General features: G+C 48.1%; 1 protein-coding gene across 35 annotated transcripts in view; it reads right to left on the reverse strand.

The window, feature by feature from the left end:
• LOC110517899 (leucine-rich repeat flightless-interacting protein 2) overlaps nt 1-19,591 on the reverse strand; it is a 53,506-nt gene extending 33,915 nt beyond the window's left edge. For 16 of the 35 annotated variants that reach the window (XM_090207586.1, XM_090207580.1, XM_090207574.1 and 13 more), the window contains exon 1: nt 18,435-19,204. In XM_090207586.1, coding sequence (XP_090063712.1) covers nt 18,435-18,530 — 96 coding nt within the window. In that variant the 5' untranslated portion in view covers nt 18,531-19,204. Of the gene's footprint in view, nt 1-18,434 lie in introns of all 35 variants that reach the window. The other 19 variants (XM_090207587.1, XM_090207582.1, XM_090207566.1 and 16 more) reach the window with 12 other exon arrangements.
• Nucleotides 19,592-19,915: the final 324 nt, after the last annotated feature.

Genomic DNA, 19,915 nt, shown 5'->3' on the forward strand with positions numbered 1-19,915 from the left:
GGCTTTCAATTAGTTATTTTTGGCCACCCGGAAGGGTGAATGTCTTTCCAGTTCATCTGGTCTGTTCACTTTCAATTACCGTTGTGAATTGTGATGGGAGGCCAAGTGATCATTTTGTTCACACAAGCCTGGGAAGATTTAGTCAGAGCCAATGGAAGAGGGTGTAACTATAGAGATCATCAGGCTACTGAAGGGCTCACTTCTGCCTAACTACAACACAGACAAAGGTAAATGGAATACCAGTCTGCTAGTTGAGGCTGGTGCTTTATGTTAGCCTGGAAAGGCCTTGATCCAGTCAGGCCTGTTTCCCCATTGTGTTTGTTTCACAGCTCGTTGAGAGGACGGAGATAGCAGTCAGCACACAGGAAACCGTTTGAACAGCAATACTGCACAACTATTTGTAAATGAACACAGGCTGTTAAAGGCCCAGTGCCATCAAAAACATTATTCATTTCCTGTGTTTTATATCTATTGGAATAATACTGTGAAATTGTGAACATTATGATAATGCCCTTTTAGTGTAAGAGCTGTTTGAAAAGACCTCCTGAAATCACAGCCCGTTGTGGTGGGATGGAGTTTTGGCCTGCCTCGGGCAGTAAATTAGTTAATAGACCAATAAGAAAGAGGGTTCCAAACCTCCCTGCCAATAACAGCTAAAAAAAGCTTCTTTTTTATTTATTTTTTGACCATTTTGATTGAAAACAATGACAGGAAGGTACTTAATTGTTACCCAGAAATGATTTAATATTGAGATATAAATGGCTGCATTGGACCTTTAACATGAATTGAACAGGATGAAATGTAACTGAATTATCAACCTTTATTTAACTAGGCAAGTCAGTTAAGAACAAATTCTTATTTACAATGACGGCCGACCCCATTGTGCACCGCCCTATGGGACTCCCAATCACAGCTGGATGTGATGCAGCCTGGATTTGAACCAGGGACTGCAGTGACACCTGTTGCACTGAGATGCAGTGTCTTAGACCGCAGTGCCACTCAGGAGCAATCTTAATGTTCTCACTCCAAGAGAGCTAGTGGTGCCAAGCATTCAACGCCGTCACGGTAACGATACAAAACAAAACAGAAAATAGAACCTGGATAAGAATGCCAGCCGAGCCAGTAAACAAACCAAACTCAAGAAACGAAGGAAAATGCAATAACCACTAAAGGTATTTATCTTCACTAAAATGTGAAGCAAAGAGCTATTACTAACTAATTACAACCACATGTGACTGCACTGCTGTGTGCCTATTGCCTCAAGCAGTCAAGGACCTGCAGAGAGAGAACTGAGAGACTGAGGCAAGGATTCAATCTGGCTTGGCTGTTGGAGAGAAGTGAAATAGCTTGGATGCTGCCTTGAGACTGAGACACATGGGTTATTCATTAGTAACAAGCAGCATTCCACGCTGTGAGTCTCCGGCTCATAGTCTCACATTGAGCGTCATTGGTACAGTACGGTGGCCTCATTGGGTCAAAAGACTGCAGCACTATTCAGGAGATTTAGGATACAGGATTATGTCAGGGTAGATTAGGCAGGTAAGCCTGGTGAGACTCAGTCCGGTTCATGGGCCTTCACTGTGAAGAAATCATAAGGCAGCCTGCCTAGCCCAACCTGCCTTACAGCTTGCCTGGTCTGCCTGTCAACAGAGACCGATGAGGAGGGTGGAGGTCTGGGGCTGCCTGTTAACAGAGACCGATGAGGAGGGTGTTCTGGGGCTGCCTGTCAACAGAGACCGATGAGGAGGGTGTTCTGGGGCTGCCTATCAACAGAGACCAATGAGGAGGGTGGTCTGGGGCTGCCTGTCAACAGAGACCAATGAGGAGGGTGGAGGTCTGGGGCTGCCTGTCAACAGAGACCAATGAGGAGGGTGGTCTGGGGCTGCCTGTCAACAGAGACCGATGAGGAGGGTGGAGGTCTGGGGCTGCCTGTCAACAGAGACCAATGAGGAGGGTGGAGGTCTGGGGCTGCCTGTCAACAGAAACCAATGAGGAGGGTGTTCTGGGGCTGCCTGTCAACAGAGACCAATGAGGAGGGTGGTCTGGGGCTGCCTGTCAACAGAGACTGATGAGGAGGGTGGAGGTCTGGGGCTGCCTGTCAACAGAGACCGATGAGGAGGGTGGTCTGGGGCTGCCTAGACAAGTGTAGACCATATCAGATTAATCATTGTGGATCATTGCAGACACTCATTCACATCCTGCCTTAAAGCTGTGATATGTCACTTGTTGGGTGACAACCAAATCCACAGAGGAATGTGAGTTATAGATCTGTCATTTTCATTAAAAGCAATATACAGGGGGTACCGGTACCGGAGTCAATGTGCGGGGGTACAAGTTAGTAGAGGTAATTGAGGTAATATGTACATGTAGGTAGGGGTAAAGTGACTATGCATCGATAATAAACAGAGAGTAGCAGCAGCATAAAGAAAGGGGGGAGGTGGGGGTCAATGTAAATAGTTGGGGTAGCCCATTTTCTTACTGTTCAGCAGTCTTATGGCTTGGGGGAAGAAGCTGTTTAGAAGCCTCTTGGACCTAGACTTGGTGCTCTGGTGCCGCTTGTTATGCGGTAGCAGAGAGAACAGTCTATGACTATAGGGTGGCTGGAGTCTTTGGCTATTTTTAGGGCCATCCTTTGACACCGCCTGGTATAGAGGTCCTGGAAGGCAGGAAGCTTGGCCCCAGTGATGTACTGGGCTGTATACACTACCCTCCATAGTGTCATTTTAACCACTAGGGTTGTGAAACTAAGTGGATCTTTGGAAATATCGCCACTAAATCAAATTCAAGTTTAGGGACATGTGACAATAAAGTGAATGACTAAATTAACAGAATTTATACAATTTCATTGGGGAAAAAGTAATGAAAGGTGAACCTGTGAAAATGGTGTCTATGCTTCAAGCCATAACTGTATATCTCTGGTCACACAAAAAAGTAACGTTGGATCGCATATTGTGGGCCTATATACAGGACAGAAATACCAGAAATATAATCCAGGATTTTTTCAACTGGCTGCATCCATCCCTTTCTAGACAAAACACTCCCCTGGTTTCATTGAACCTTTATTTAACTAGGCAAGTCAGTTAAGAACAAATTCTTATGTACAATGACGGCCTACCCCAGACGACACTGGGCCAATGGTGCGCCGCCCTATGGGACTCCCAATCACAGCCGGATGTGATACAGCCTGGATTTGAACCAGGGACTGTAGTGACACCTCTTGCACTGAGATGCAGTGCGTTAGACCACTGAGTCACTCGCGAGTCCAGTTCTTAAAGACTGCTCTGATAAAACTAGCCACTGGTCAGTACTATTAGAGGCCTGGAAGCTTTACACTAGTCGGCCTGGACAGCAGCAGCACTGGTCAGTACTATTAGAGACCTGGAAGCTTTACACTAGTCGGCCTGGACAGCAGCAGCACTGGTCAGTACTATTAGAGACCTGGAAGCTTTACACTAGTCGGCCTGGACAGCAGCAGCACTGGTCAGTACTATTAGAGGCCTGGAAGCTTTACACTAGTCGGCCTGGACAGCAGCAGCACTGGTCAGTACTATTAGAGGCCTGGAAGCTTTGCACTAGTCGGGTTGGACAGCAGCAGCACTGGTCAGTACTATTAGAGGCCTGGAAGCTTTGCACTAGTCGGCCTGGACAGCAGCAGCACTGGTCAGTACTATTAGAGGCCTGGAAGCTTTACACTAGTCGGCCTGGACAGCAGCAGCACTGGTCAGTACTATTAGAGGCCTGGAAGCTTGTACTAGTCGGCTTGGACAGCAGCAGCACTGGTCAGTACTATTAGAGACCTGGAAGCTTTACACTAGTCGGCCTGGACAGCAGCAGCACTGGTCAGTACTATTAGAGACCTGGAAGCTTTACACTAGTCGGCCTGGACAGCAGCAGCACTGGTCAGTACTATTAGAGGCCTGGAAGCTTGTACTAGTCGGCTTGGACAGCAGCAGCACTGGTCAGTACTATTAGAGACCTGGAAGTTTTACACTAGTCGGCTTGGACAGCAGCAACACTGGTCAGTACTATTAGAGACCTGGAAGTTTTACACTAGTCGGCCTGGACAGCAGCAGCACTGGTCAGTACTATTAGAGACCTGGAAGCTGTGCACTAGTCGGCCTGGACAGCAGCAGCACTGGTCAGTACTATTAGAGGCCTGGAAGCTTTGCACTAGTCGGCCTGGACAGCAGCAGCACTGGTCAGTACTATTAGAGGCCTGGAAGCTTTGCACTAGTCGGGTTGGACAGCAGCAGCACTGGTCAGTACTATTAGAGGCCTGGAAGCTTTGCACTAGTCGGGTTGGACAGCAGCAGCACTGGTCAGTACTATTAGAGGCCTGGAAGTTTTGCACTAGTCGGCCTGGACAGCAGCAGCACTGGTCAGTACTATTAGAGACCTGGAAGCTTTACACTAGTCGGCCTGGACAGCAGCAGCACTGGTCAGTACTATTAGAGGCCTGGAAGCTTTACACTAGTCGGCCTGGACAGCAGCAGCACTGGTCAGTACTATTAGAGACCTGGAAGCTGTGCACTAGTCAGGTTGGACAGCAGCAGCACTGGTCAGTACTATTAGAGGCCTGGAAGCTTTACACTAGTCGGCCTGGACAGCAGCAGCACTGGTCAGTACTATTAGAGGCCTGGAAGCTTTGCACTAGTCGGCCTGGACAGCAGCAGCACTGGTCAGTACTATTAGAGGCCTGGAAGCTTTACACTAGTCGGCCTGGACAGCAGCAGCACTGGTCAGTACTATTAGAGACCTGGAAGCTGTGCACTAGTCGGGTTGGACAGCAGCAGCACTGGTCAGTACTATTAGAGACCTGGAAGCTTTACACTAGTCGGCCTGGACAGCAGCAGCACTGGTCAGTACTATTAGAGGCCTGGAAGCTTTGCACTAGTCGGGTTGGACAGCAGCAGCACTGGTCAGTACTATTAGAGGCCTGGAAGCTTTACACTAGTCAGCCTGGACAGCAGCAGCACTGGTCAGTACTATTAGAGGCCTGGAAGCTTTACACTAGTCGGCCTGGACAGCAGCAGCACTGGTCAGTACTATTAGAGACCTGGAAGCTTTACACTAGTCGGCCTGGACAGCAGCAGCACTGGTCAGTACTATTAGAGACCTGGAAGCTTTACACTAGTCGGCCTGGACAGCAGCAGCACTGGTCAGTACTATTAGAGGCCTGGAAGCTTGCACTAGTCGGCTTGGACAGCAGCAGCACTGGTCAGTACTATTAGAGACCTGGAAGCTTTACACTAGTCGGCCTGGACAGCAGCAGCACTGGTCAGTACTATTAGAGGCCTGGAAGCTTGTACTAGTCGGCTTGGACAGCAGCAGCACTGGTCAGTACTATTAGAGACCTGGAAGCTTTACACTAGTCGGCCTGGACAGCAGCAGCACTGGTCAGTACTATTAGAGACCTGGAAGTTTTACACTAGTCGGCTTGGACAGCAGCAACACTGGTCAGTACTATTAGAGGCCTGGAAGCTTTGCACTAGTCGGCCTGGACAGCAGCAGCACTGGTCAGTACTATTAGAGGCCTGGAAGCTTTACACTAGTCGGCTTGGACAGCAGCAGCACTGGTCAGTACTATTAGAGGCCTGGAAGCTTTGCACTAGTCGGCCTGGACAGCAGCAGCACTGGTCAGTACTATTAGAGGCCTGGAAGCTTTACACTAGTCGGCCTGGACAGCAGCAGCACTGGTCAGTACTATTAGAGGCCTGGAAGCTTTACACTAGTCGGCCTGGACAGCAGCAGCACTGGTCAGTACTATTAGAGGCCTGGAAGCTTTGCACTAGTCGGGTTGGACAGCAGCAGCACTGGTCAGTACTATTAGAGGCCTTGAAGCTTTGCACTAGTCGTGTTGGACAGCAGCAGCACTGGTCAGTACTATTAGAGGCCTGGAAGCTTTACACTAGTCTGCCTGGACAGCAGCAGCACTGGTCAGTACTATTAGAGGCCTGGAAGCTTGCACTAGTCGGCCTGGACAGCAGCAGCAGTGGTCAGTACTATTAGAGACCTGGAAGTTTTACACTAGTCGGCTTGGACAGCAGCAACACTGGTCAGTACTATTAGAGGCCTGGAAGCTTTGCACTAGTCGGCCTGGACAGCAGCAGCACTGGTCAGTACTATTAGAGGCCTGGAAGCTTTGCACTAGTTGGCCTGGACAGCAGCAGCACTGGTCAGTACTATTAGAGGCCTGGAAGCTTTGCACTAGTCGGGTTGGACAGCAGCAGCACTGGTCAGTACTATTAGAGGCCTGGAAGCTTTACACTAGTCGGCCTGGACAGCAGCAGCACTGGTCAGTACTATTAGAGACCTGGAAGCTTTACACTAGTCGGCCTGGACAGCAGCAGCACTGGTCAGTACTATTAGAGACCTGGAAGCTTTACACTAGTCGGCCTGGACAGCAGCAGCACTGGTCAGTACTATTAGAGACCTGGAAGCTTTACACTAGTCGGCCTGGACAGCAGCAGCACTGGTCAGTACTATTAGAGACCTGGAAGCTTTACACTAGTCGGCCTGGACAGCAGCAGCACTGGTCAGTACTATTAGAGACCTGGAAGCTTTACACTAGTCGGCCTGGACAGCAGCAGCACTGGTCAGTACTATTAGAGACCTGGAAGCTTTACACTAGTCGGCCTGGACAGCAGCAGCACTGGTCAGTACTATTAGAGGCCTGGAAGCTTTACACTAGTCGGCCTGGACAGCAGCAGCTCCCATCCAGAACAGACCTCATGGAGGCTTAAAAGCAGAACAGCTTTGTAACTCCAGATGTTTTCCTTCACCAGTGTCAAGACCTTCACAGGCATGATGCATCCCTACGGATCTATTCATAGCCAGGCTCTCTGAGTGAGAGCAGAGGGAAGGGCCACCTCAACACTTACTGGAAAATAAAGTCTCTTGGAAGTTATTCAGTGCACTCCTCTCATAGGGGCAAATCCTAACTTCCCGTTAGGACGAAATCCTCTGTTCTGCCATTGACCTCAATGAAAGTTAGGCTTCGCCCCATCGTGAACACATAAGTGCAGGAAAATGTGATCATTATAAACGGTTGATCACTTTAACCTAAATAGTTTAGTAAAAGCGTAATGCACTGTACTTTATAGTACATTCTAGTCTCATGCTGTGCTCATGAGGCCTTGTTGGGGGGCAGCGTAGAGTTTCCCATTCAGGTGTGTTGTGACAACCCCATAATACTATAACAGTACATTCTAGTCTCATGCTGTGCTCATGAGGCCTTGTTGGGGGGCAGAGTAGAGTTTCCCATTCAGGTGTGTTGTGACAACCCCATAATACTATAACAGTACATTCTAGTCTCATGCTGTGTTGAAGCAGTAGTGGGGGTTGAGCACTTAGCTTGGAGTTTTCTGGGGTGTTTGAGACTAATGTCCATGCAGAGAACACATGGTGTCTGTCTGTCTGATACATCCCCGTACAGGCCAGAGCCCTGATATATACATAGCAGCATTTTACTGTGGTAATCTTCTTAGGAGGAGCCTCATGCAGAGATTTATGCACTTTGAAGAGCAGCAGTGTGTGTGTGTGTGTGTGTGTGTGTGTGTGTGTGTGTGTGTGTGTGTGTGTGTGTGTGTGTGTGTGTGTGTGTGTGTGTGTGTGTGTGTGTGTGTGTGTGTGTGTGTGTGTGTTAGGCTCTTTAGACCATATTATAAAGACACTTAATGGACAAAATTGCTCTGCCGTGATGCCCAACATGCTGATGGAAGTGAGGGGAGGGAGAAGGGTGGCAGTACAGTCACATCCCCTAATGTCAACACAGTCAGTGAGGACAAGTTAAGAGAGCCGGTACATGTAGCAATGACTCCATGTTTCAGATATCTGGCATGCCTGTGTCGCTGTAAGCTATGCAGTCAAACCTTTACATTCACCTGTCCGATCATTTCAGACAACAGTGACTACAGCACTTCAAGGAAGGAAGGTTAGGCCTCTGACTCAGTAGATGTATTGAATCATCATCGCTGATGGGAGGTCAAAGGTAGCTAGCTGGAAGTCTAGACCAATCGCCTGTTCATCACACTTCACTAATCGCCTGCCACCTCACCCAACCTCACTCGTTGGGAATCCCTTTTAGATTAAATGGGTCAAATATTGTTTTGAGACATGATTAATGATTTAGCCAGAATACAGTAAAAGCTGGTTACTGTTGCCATGACACTACTCCAGCAGTGATTAAAGTGCAGGTTCACGTTTTTCTTCATGAATCTTGTTCTGGAGGCAGCTCTGCAGAGTGCTAGCTGGCACAGCCACAAAGTCATAGGAGGAGGATTTTAAACCTAACCTTATCCCTAACCTTAACCAGACTGCTAACCCTAATGCCTAACCCTAACCTTATCTCTAACCTTAACCAGACTGCTAACCCTAATGCCTAACCCTAACCTTATCCCTAACCTTAACCAGACTGCTAACCCTAATACCTAACCCTAACCTTAACCCTAACCTTAACCAGACTGCTAACCCTAATGCCTAACCCTAACCTTATCCCTAACCTTAACCAGACTGCTAACCCTAATGCCTAACCCTAACCTTATCCCTAACCTTAACCAGACTGCTAACCCTAATGCCTAACCCTAACCTTAACCCTAACCTTAAACAGACTGCTAACCCTAATGCCTAACCCTAACCTTAACCAGACTGCTAAACCTAATGCCTATCCCTAACCTTAACCAGACTGCTAACCCTAATGCCTAACCCTAACCTTAAATTAAGATCAAAAAGCACATTTTTGTTTTCAGTCATTTTTACAATATAGCCAATTTTGACTTTCCAGCTGGTCTATCTAAGGGGAAATCGCTCAGTTCTGCCTTCAGGACAAGACTCGTGACAATAAATGTCAACCTGCGATTAAAGCAGGATGTGGATGATGCTGAGAGGCTTAAGAGATGCAGGTCACTGGCATAGACACAGTCCAATCCCCTGGTGCAGAGTGGCTGCTGAGTGCTTTTACACACAAACACACACGTGCACAGATCACATGCACACATATACACAAACACACCCGCACACACAAAAGTGGACACACACACATGAACATGTACATACACCAATACACACATAAATGTGCACCCAAGGGAACAGCTGTCAGCTTGCCCAGTAGGTCAGACTTCACCAGCTAGAACATGAAAGTCAGCCAAAAGCCCATCTCTTCCCCCTCACATACCCCCGACCCAAGCCCACCATGGACCCCTGTACTGCCCCCCCCCCCCCCCCTCCTTTTAATACTGGAGCTGTCTATCTGTTAATTCCTCCTAATTCCACAGGGACACACCCCCTAACACCATTGACTAAGGATTCTGAATCTGGCCTGTCTGTTATTTGTCAAACAACACCCTGGCACTAATGATATGACTAGCAGGTACCTGTTTATATCACAGTCAAACAACACTCTGGCACTAATGATATGACTAGCAGGTACCTGTTTATATCACTGTCAAACAGCACCCTGGCACTAATGATATGACTAGCAGGTACCTTGTTTATATCACTGTCAAACAACACCCTGGCACTAATGATATGACTAGCAGGTACCTGTTTATATCACTGTCAAACAACACTCTGGCACTAATGATATGACTAGCAGGTACCTGTTTATATCACTGTCAAACAACACCCTGGCACTAATGATATGACTAGCAGGTACCTGCTGAATATCACTGGCATGACAGCAGAATGAGTTGATGACAACATCGTGCTCTGGGCCCTGGATTAATGATGTCTGTCTGTCATCTGCAGCTCTCAACGGTTTGTTATCACATGACTGGGGGCTTCAGGCCTCACTGCACTTGGTTTGGTTTGAGAGACACTTGATGTCTCATTGAGAACCATTTCCAACAGACTGGATGGAGTATTATGGATTCTTATCAGTGCCATAGATTATAGTGTGTAGAGATGGGAGAGAGACAGGACTGGAGTATTATGGAGTCTTATCAGTGCCATAGATTATAGTGTGTAGAGATGGGAGAGAGACAGGACTGGAGTATTATGGAGTCTTATCAGTGCCATAGATTATAGTGTGTAGAGATGGGAGAGAGACAGGACTGGAGTATTATGGAGTCTTATCAGTGCCATAGATTATAGTGTGTAGAGATGGGAGAGAGACAGGACTGGAGTATTATGGAGTCTTATCAGTGCCATAGATTATAGTGTGTAGAGATGGGAGAGAGACAGGACTGGAGTATTATGGAGTCTTATCAGTGCCATAGATTATAGTGTGTAGAGATGGGAGAGAGACAGGACTGGAGGAAGACTGGAGGAAGTAGTAGTTGCATTTGAAAATTCCTCTGTGTGTGTGTGTGTGTGTGTGTGTGTGTGTGTGTGTGTGTGTGTGTGTGTGTGTGTGTGTGTGTCTGTGTGTCTGTGTGTCTGTGTGTGTGTGTGTTCAAAACAACCCCATATTCTGCTTAAGAACAGCTGTATAGCTTTGTCAACACTGTTATGAGGCACACAGTGTGTTATTATATTCCAGGATGACAACATCCCATTTCAGACCGTATTCTCATTAGCATGTGGGTGGGAGTGTCTTCTGATGTGCCTTCACATCATGTTGTCACTCATATGGTGACTAAGCCCTCCTCTGATGTCAGCACTAAACAAAATACTGCCTTCCTGGTTGCTTAGCTCCCACCACACCCATGACAATTAGGGACGTTTATGTGTTCAAGGATCTGACTAGTGGTTCTGACTAATAGAACCTTTCTGTGTTTTTGTACCAACACATGATTCTTACTGCACATTGACATATTACCCTGTATACTTCTTTATTTAGAAGAATGGCAGGGGAGCAGGAGAGCATAACAAGCCCTTTGATATCTAGTGAGGACATTTAGAACCTTTCAGGGGGAATATTATGGTCCACATAGTGAGGCTTTTCCTTCAGTTTACAGTCATGGCTGGTCAGAAAACCTACAGCACAGCATTACACTGGTGAGTTGTTTTAACATCGTCAAGGACCGGGATTACATGTTGATAAAATCAACCAGATGAAGATGGAAGAGCTGGGCTCTAGTGACAGTTTGGAGGCCATTTGCAATGGGCACCGGGCAATGGGCACCGGGCAATGGGCACCGGGCAATGGGCACCGGACAATGGGCAATGGGCACCGGGCAATGGGCACCGGGCAATGGGCACCGGGCAATGGGCAATGGGCACCGGGCAATGGGCACCGGGCAATGGGCACCGGGCAATGGGCACCGGGCACCGGGCAATGGGCAATGGGCACCGGGCAATGGGCACCGGGCAATGGGCACCGGGCGCAGCAAGTCAATATTTTCAAGATGTTGTGGTCACTGGTCAACAGACTTCAGTCTAAAGTTGGTCAGAAGCCTGTCCTTACAAATACTAGCCAGAGTCTCACTAGAGTCCTGGACTTTTTTATTTTAACTAGGCAAGAACAAATTCTTATTTACAATGACAGCCTAACAGGGAACAGTGGGTTAACTACCTTATTCAGGGGGGGGACAACAGATTTTTACCTTGTCAGCTCAGGGATTTGATCCAGTAACCTTTTGGCCCAAAGTTCTAACTACTAGGCTACCTGGTGCCAGACTTCAATATAGTATGATGACAAACTGTCTGTCAATCTCCCTATGATTGTATCCCCATCAACTTCTGATTGTGTTTCCTACACCCAAAAAAACATAATCTCACATCACATGTGGTCCTCTGTGGCTCAGTAAGTGTGGCGTGACGCTTACAATGCTAGGGTTGTGGGTTCAATTCCTGCTGAGATTGCCACATGAAAAGTGTTTAAAAGCATCTGCTGGATATGATGTGGTTTACTTTATCTTCTGTCTGCACTGATTTGTTTTCACCTATCGTGTGACCTCAAATTGTTGTAAAGAGAGGAGGAGACCAGGGAAGGAAGCCAGTTCAGACTCCCTCTCATATTGAGATGCACCTCTCATTGCAGTATGACCTACATCTATCTTTTTCTCTCTCTCACTCGCTCTTTCCTGCTTCTTTAATAAGCGTCATGGATAGATGATAGATGAATAGGTGATAGATGATAGATCAATAGGTGATAGATGATGGATAATTGATGGATAGATGATAGGTGATAGATGATAGATGATATATGATAGAATGATATATGATAGGTGATATATGACATATGATAGGTGACAGATGACAGGTGATAGGTGATAAATGACAGGTGATAGATGATAAATGACAGGTGATAGATGATAGGTGATATATGACATATGATAGGTGACAGATGACAGGTGATAGATGATAGATGATATATGATAGATGATATGTGATAGATGATATATGATAGATGATATGTGATAGATGATATATGATAGGTGATAGATGATAGATGATATATGATAGATGATAGATGATATGTGATAGATGATATGTGATAGATGATATATGATAGGTGATATATGACATATGATAGGTGACAGATGACAGGTGATGTCATGTATTGTCATGTTGTGTGTTTCTGTCCTTTCCCTTCACCCTGTCTCCCTCTGCTGGTCTTTGTTAGGTTACCTTTTCTCCCCCGCTTTCCCCCAGCTGTTCCTTGTCTCCTCCTAACTACCCATTCACCCCGTTTCCCACCTGTTCCCTTTTTCCCTCTGATTAGGTCCCTATATCTCTCTCTGTTTTTGTTCCTGTCCTTGTCGGATTCTTGTTTGTTGTGTTTCATGCCTGAGCCAGACTATCGTCATGTTTGCTGTAACCTTGTCCTGTCCTGTCGGAATCTGCCGGTCTATCTGAGCCTACCTATGTTTGTTTATTAAAGAAGCTCTGTTTAAGTTAGTTCGCTTTTGGGTCCTCATTCACTCACCGTAACAGAAGAATCCGACCAAGAATGGACCCAGCGACTTCGGATCCTCTCCACTCAGCCGTCGAGATCCAGGGAGCGATGCTAGGCAGACACGAGCAGGAATTGTCTGCTGCTCGACATGCCGTTGAGACCCTGGCCACCCAAGTCTCCAACCTCACAGAACAGGTTCACCATCTCCGCCTCGATCCACCGGCCACTTCCAGGGCTTTCGAATCTCCGGAGCCCAGAATCAATAACCCGCCGTGTTACTCTGGGGAGCCCACTGAATGCCGCTCGTTCCTCACCCAGTGTGATATTGTGTTTTCTCTCCAGCCCAACACTTACGCCAGGAGCACTGCTCGTGTCGCCTACGTCATATCTCTCCTTACTGGACGGGCTCGTGAGTGGGGCACGGCAATCTGGGAGGCAAGGGCTGAGTGTACTAACCAGTATCAGGACTTTAAGGAGGAGATGATACGGGTTTTTGATCGATCTGTTTTTGGGGAGGAGGCTTCCAGGGCCCTGTCTTCCCTATGTCAAGGCAATCGATCCATAACAGACTACTCTATTGAGTTTCGCACTCTTGCTGCCTCCAGTGGCTGGAACGAGCCGGCTTTGCTCGCTCGTCTTCTGGAGGGTCTCCGCGCAGAGGTAAAGGATGAGATTCTCTCCCGGGAGGTTCCTTCCAGCGTGGATTCCTTGATTGAACTCGCTATTCGCATTGAGCGACGGGTTGATCTTCGTCACCGAGCTCGTGGAAAGGAGCTTGCGTTCTCCGTTGCCCCCCTCTCCGCATCACTACCATCTTCCTCTGCCGGCTCGGGAGCTGAGCCTATGCAGCTGGGAGGTATCCGCATCTCGACTAAGGAGAGGGAACGGAGAATCACCAACCGCCTCTGTCTCTATTGCGGTTCTGCTGGTCATTTTGTCACTTCATGTCCAGTAAAAGCCAGAGCTCATCAGTAAGCGGAGGGCTACTGGTGAGCGCTACTACTCCTGTCTCTCCTTCAAGATCCTGCACTACCTTGTCGGTCCATCTACGCTGGACCGGTTCGTCAGCTTCCTGCAGTGCCTTAATAGACTCTGGGGCGGAGGGCTGTTTTATGGACGAGACCTGGGCTCGGGAACATGACATTCCTCTCAGACAGTTAAGGGAGTCCACGGCCTTGTTCGCCCTGGATGGTAGTCCTCTCCCCAGGATTCAGCGTGAGACGCTACCTTTAACCCTCACTGTTTCTGGTAATCATAGCGAAACCATTTCTTTTTTGATTTTTCGTTCACCTTTTACACCTGTTGTTTTGGGCCATCCCTGGCTAGTTTGTCATAATCCTTCCATTAATTGGTCTAGTAATTCTATCCTCTCCTGGAACGTCTCTTGTCATGTGAAATGTTTAATGTCTGCTATCCCTCCTGTTTCCTCTGTCTCTTCTTCACAGGAGGAGCCTGGTGATTTGACAGGTGTGCCGGAGGAATATCACGATCTGCGCACGGTGTTCAGTCGGTCCAGGGCCACCTCTCTTCCTCCACACCGGTCGTATGATTGTAGTATTGATCTCCTTCCGGGAACCACTCCCCCCCGGGGTAGACTATACTCTCTGTCGGCTCCCGAACGTAAGGCTCTCGAGGATTATTTGTCTGTAGCTCTTGACGCCGGTACCATAGTCCCCTCCTCCTCTCCCGCCGGAGCGGGGTTTTTTTTTGTCAAGAAGAAGGACGGGTCTCTGCGCCCCTGCATAGATTATCGAGGGCTGAATGACATAACAGTTAAGAATCGTTATCCGCTTCCTCTTATGTCTTCAGCCTTCGAGATCCTGCAGGGAGCCAGGTTTTTCACTAAGTTGGACCTTCGTAACGCTTACCATCTCGTGCGCATCAGGGAGGGGGACGAGTGGAAGACGGCGTTTAACACTCCGTTAGGGCACTTTGAATACCGGGTTCTTCCTTTCGGCCTCGCTAACGCTCCAGCTGTCTTTCAGGCATTAGTCAATGATGTCCTGAGAGACATGCTGAACATCTTTGTTTTCGTTTACCTTGACGATATCCTGATTTTTTCACCGTCACTCCAGATTCATCTTCAGCACGTTCGACGTGTCCTCCAGCGCCTTTTAGAGAATTGTCTTTTTGTGAAGGCTGAGAAGTGCACTTTTCATGCCTCCTCCGTCACATTTCTCGGTTCTGTTATTTCCGCTGAAGGCATTAAGATGGATCCCGCTAAGGTCCAAGCTGTCATTGATTGGCCCGCTCCTAAGTCACGCGTCGAGCTGCAGCGCTTTCTCGGCTTCGCGAACTTCTATCGTCGTTTCATCCGTAATTTCGGTCAGGTGGCAGCTCCTCTCACAGCCCTTACTTCTGTCAAGACGTGCTTTAAGTGGTCCGTTTCCGCCCAGGGAGCTTTTGATCTCCTCAAGAATCGTTTTACATCCGCTCCTATCCTTGTTACACCTGACGTCTCTAGACAGTTCGTTGTCGAGGTTGACGCGTCAGAGGTGGGCGTGGGAGCCATCCTTTCTCAGCGCTCCCTCTCCGACGACAAGGTCCACCCATGCGCGTATTTTTCTCATCGCCTGTCCCCGTCGGAACGTAACTATGATGTGGGAAACCGCGAACTGCTCGCCATCCGGTTAGCCCTAGGCGAATGGCGACAGTGGTTGGAGGGGGCGACCGTTCCTTTTGTCGTTTGGACTGACCATAGGAACCTTGAGTACATCCGTTCTGCCAAACGACTTAATGCGCGTCAGGCGCGTTGGGCGCTGTTTTTCGCTCGTTTCGAGTTCGTGATTTCTTATCGTCCGGGCTCTAAGAACACCAAGCCTGATGCTTTATCTCGTCTCTTCAGTTCTTCAGTAGCCTCCACTGACCCCGAGGGGATTCTCCCTGAGGGGCGTGTTGTCGGGTTGACTGTCTGGGGAATTGAGAGGCAGGTAAAGCAAGCGCTCACTCACACTCCGTCGCCGCGCGCTTGTCCTAGGAACCTTCTTTTCGTTCCCGTTCCTACTCGTCTGGCCGTTCTTCAGTGGGCTCACTCTGCCAAGTTAGCCGGCCACCCTGGCGTTCGGGGTACGCTTGCTTCCATTCGCCAGCGTTTTTGGTGGCCCACCCGGGAGCATGACACGCGTCGTTTCGTGGCTGCTTGTTCGGTCTGCGCACAGACTAAGTCCGGTAACTCCCCTCCTGCCGGCCGTCTCAGGCCGCTTCCCATTCCCTCTCGACCGTGGTCTCACATCGCCTTAGATTTTGTCACCGGACTGCCTTCGTCAGCGGGGAAGACTGTTATTCTTACGGTTGTCGATAGGTTCTCTAAGGCGGCTCATTTCATTCCCCTTGCTAAGCTTCCTTCTGCTAAAGAGACGGCACAAATCATCATCGAGAATGTTTTCAGAATTCATGGCCTTCCGTCAGACGTCGTTTCGGACAGAGGTCCGCAATTCACGTCTCAATTTTGGAGGGAGTTTTGCCGTTTGATTGGGGCTTCCGTCAGTCTCTCTTCCGGCTTTCACCCCCAGTCTAACGGTCAAGCAGAACGGGCCAATCAGACTATTGGTCGCATCTTACGCAGTCTTTCTTTTCGCAACCCTGCGTCTTGGTCAGAACAGCTCCCCTGGGCAGAATACGCCCACAACTCGCTTCCTTCGTCTGCGACCGGGCTATCTCCTTTTCAGAGTAGCCTCGGGTACCAGCCTCCGCTGTTCTCATCTCAGTTCGCCGAGTCCAGCGTCCCCTCCGCTCAGGCTTTTGTCCAACGTTGCGAGCGCACCTGGAAGAGGGTCAGGTCTGCACTTTGCCGTTATAGGACGCAGACTGTGAGGGCTGCTAATAAGCGTAGAACTAAGAGTCCTAGATATTGTCGCGGTCAGAGAGTTTGGCTCTCCACTCAGAACCTTCCCCTTAAGACGGCTTCTCGCAAGTTGACCCCGCGGTTCATTGGTCCGTTCCGTATTTCTCGGGTCATTAATCCTGTCGCAGTTCGACTTCTTCTTCCGCGATACCTTCGTCGCGTCCACCCGGTCTTCCATGTCTCCTGTATTAAGCCCGTTCTTCGCGCCCCCGCTCGTCTTCCCCCCCCCCCCCCCCATCCTTGTCGAGGGCGCACCCATCTACAGGGTCCGCAGGATTTTGGACATGCGTCCTCGGGGCCGTGGTCACCAGTACCTCGTTGATTGGGAGGGGTACGGTCCTGAGGAGAGGAGTTGGGTTCCCTCTCGGGACGTGCTGGACCGTGCGCTGATCGAGGATTTCCTCCGTTGCCGCCAGGTTTCCTCCTCGAGTGCGCCAGGAGGCGCTCGGTGAGTGGGGGGGTACTGTCATGTATTGTCATGTTGTGTGTTTCTGTCCTTTCCCTTCACCCTGTCTCCCTCTGCTGGTCTTTGTTAGGTTACCTTTTCTCCCCCGCTTTCCCCCAGCTGTTCCTTGTCTCCTCCTAACTACCCATTCACCCCGTTTCCCACCTGTTCCCTTTTTCCCTCTGATTAGGTCCCTATATCTCTCTCTGTTTTTGTTCCTGTCCTTGTCGGATTCTTGTTTGTTGTGTTTCATGCCTGAGCCAGACTATCGTCATGTTTGCTGTAACCTTGTCCTGTCCTGTCGGAATCTGCCGGTCTATCTGAGCCTACCTATGTTTGTTTATTAAAGAAGCTCTGTTTAAGTTAGTTCGCTTTTGGGTCCTCATTCACTCACCGTAACAGGTGATAGGTGATAAATGACAGGTGATAGATGATAGGTGACAGATGACAGGTGATAGGTGATAAATGACAGGTGATAGATGATAGGTGACAGATGACAGGTGATAGGTGATAAATGACAGGTGATAGGTGATAAATGACAGGTGATAGATGATATGTGATAGGTGACAGATGACAGGTGATAGGTGATAAATGACAGGTGATAGATGATAGATGACAGATGAATAGGACATGGATCAATAGCTAGGAAGTCTAACATTACAGTTGGTACCCATTTCAACGTGTAAACGTGTCCTTGCCACGAAGGTCATCCCCAGTTGTCTTTATCAAGCAATTTACCCCTCAACAATTCCCCCATTCATTGTGTCACTTTGATCCACTGTCCAGCCACATGCCAGTTTATGTAGGCCAAGCAAACAATGTCCGTGGTTCCTTTTACAAATAATGCGTCTTTGTCTGTTAGTCCAGGGAATGCCTTGCATACAGCATCGGAGAGGCAGCACGATACACATCCATTACCCCCAGTGAATAATAATTACCACGCTGTGTTCGTCAGTTGAGGAGGGTGTGGGGCTGCAGCAACTGATGCATGGTTTTTGAATAGTCCTAGTGTAGCCTAGGCTAGTGGTTCCCAACCTTTTTCGGTTACTATAGCACCAACTAAATTTAGCTCTGTCCGGAGTACCCCTGAAGTACCCCCTCGTGTGCATTTTACCAGTAAGGTTATAGTCTCAAGAGTCTTCTTAAATACCCCCTGTGGATAGGCCCCCAGGGGTCCTACTACCCCAGGTTGGGAACGTCTGGTCTAGGCTATACTTTAGAAGTATGATAGACATGCTCGTGTCTTTATGTTGGCATAATATGTATAAAATAGGCTTAAATTGAAGGCACTCCGTGGAATAGGTTTGGCGCAGTATGACGAGCATTGCCTCCCAAAATAAGAAGGAAAATCATATCCCAAAACTTACCTCTCGAGCGATTTGATTGAGGGCATCGTCCTCTGCGGTCAGTCTCTCCCTGTTGGGGATTCTTTTTCTTCCAGTGCCAGTAATCTGAGTTCCCATGTTTGTGTATTCTGTGATAAAGTCCTTACTGTAGCATACGTGTCAGCTTCGAAGAAATTCAAAAATGGAACACAGGAGCCGAATGATGACGATGAAGGGCACGCTGGAAAAATATAATCACCATCTCCACGTAATGGAAAAATAGCTCACCAATAACACGCAAAAAAAGAAGTCAACTATTTACAATCGGGTAGCTACAATGTAACAACAATCCATCATCAATTCGCTTCCCAGGCACGAGACGTGATGCCATTATGATACATTGTTTCAATGTAACCGCCTTCAAACGTAACAAACTGCATTACGAATATCCTTGAATCCTGTTGCTGATAAACAACTAACATCACACGCGTCACTTTGATGTGTCAAAACACCCTCATAGCATCAGGCTTCCCTCTTTGGGTACATTGGAAAACGAATTGTCATCTAGCTAATCCTAGGCAATTGTCATCATTTAGATACGTTTCGGTATGGAACACCAAAACAAGAACCCACGCGAGCCTGATAAATAATCGTTCTGTAGGTAGACCTAATAGCGATTGAATTAATGTCCTCGTTCTTTGCTTTAGCAGAGAACGCGGGAGTCGCCGAGATGTCAAAGCAGATGGACGAAAGTTTTATTGCAGCGCAATCCCGGATGATAACCACAGCGGGATGAATACACGTTCCGGGGCAGAGCCTCGAGCCTGCTGGAGATAGATAGTGGCCGCAGTATGGCCGGGATGGGTGTCCTCCAAACAGTCGAATTTTACTGGTCATACAATATTCAAAGCAGATCCTTTGTGGTGTTTTCGTTCAGAATGTATCGTATAGCTTGAGAATGGTGTGATGCCTTAACAAATATTCTGTAGCCTAATGACCCGAATGGAATTACCCTGGAATGCACGAAGCAGGCCGTTCAGTTGACACGGTCTTTAGACGTCTCCAATAGTCTCGAAGCGAACAGAAAGGCTATTATCCTACTGTTATTTTAGAAGGAAGGTCAGCACTGAGTTAAACCAAATAAATCTCACTTGCCATGTCAAAATTGTGGCATAGGACTGTATGGCAATTCTCTGAATAGCTGTGTGTTCATCGAATAAGATGAACACACAGCTATTCAGAGAATTGCCATACAGTTTGTTTATATGCATTTCTGATTCAAGCCTAAATTATAATATCAGACTATTTTAATCTGTAACGTTAACTCTGACCTCATGTCTAGTCAGTAAACTAGATGAACGCCTTCTGTTTATGCCGGAGAGCTCAGTGCCAATCCATAGGAACTGGTGGGAAATTACTCCCTCTAGTGGAGAAAGATAAGGCCTGAGAGCTCAGTGCCAATACATAGCGGGGAAATTACTTCCTATATTTTATTTAACTACGATGACAGCCTAGGAACAGTT

This window comes from Oncorhynchus mykiss, chromosome 18 (genome assembly GCF_057628025.1).
Source record: "Oncorhynchus mykiss isolate SJ-2025 chromosome 18, ASM5762802v1, whole genome shotgun sequence".
Classification (NCBI taxonomy): Eukaryota; Metazoa; Chordata; class Actinopteri; order Salmoniformes; family Salmonidae; genus Oncorhynchus; species Oncorhynchus mykiss.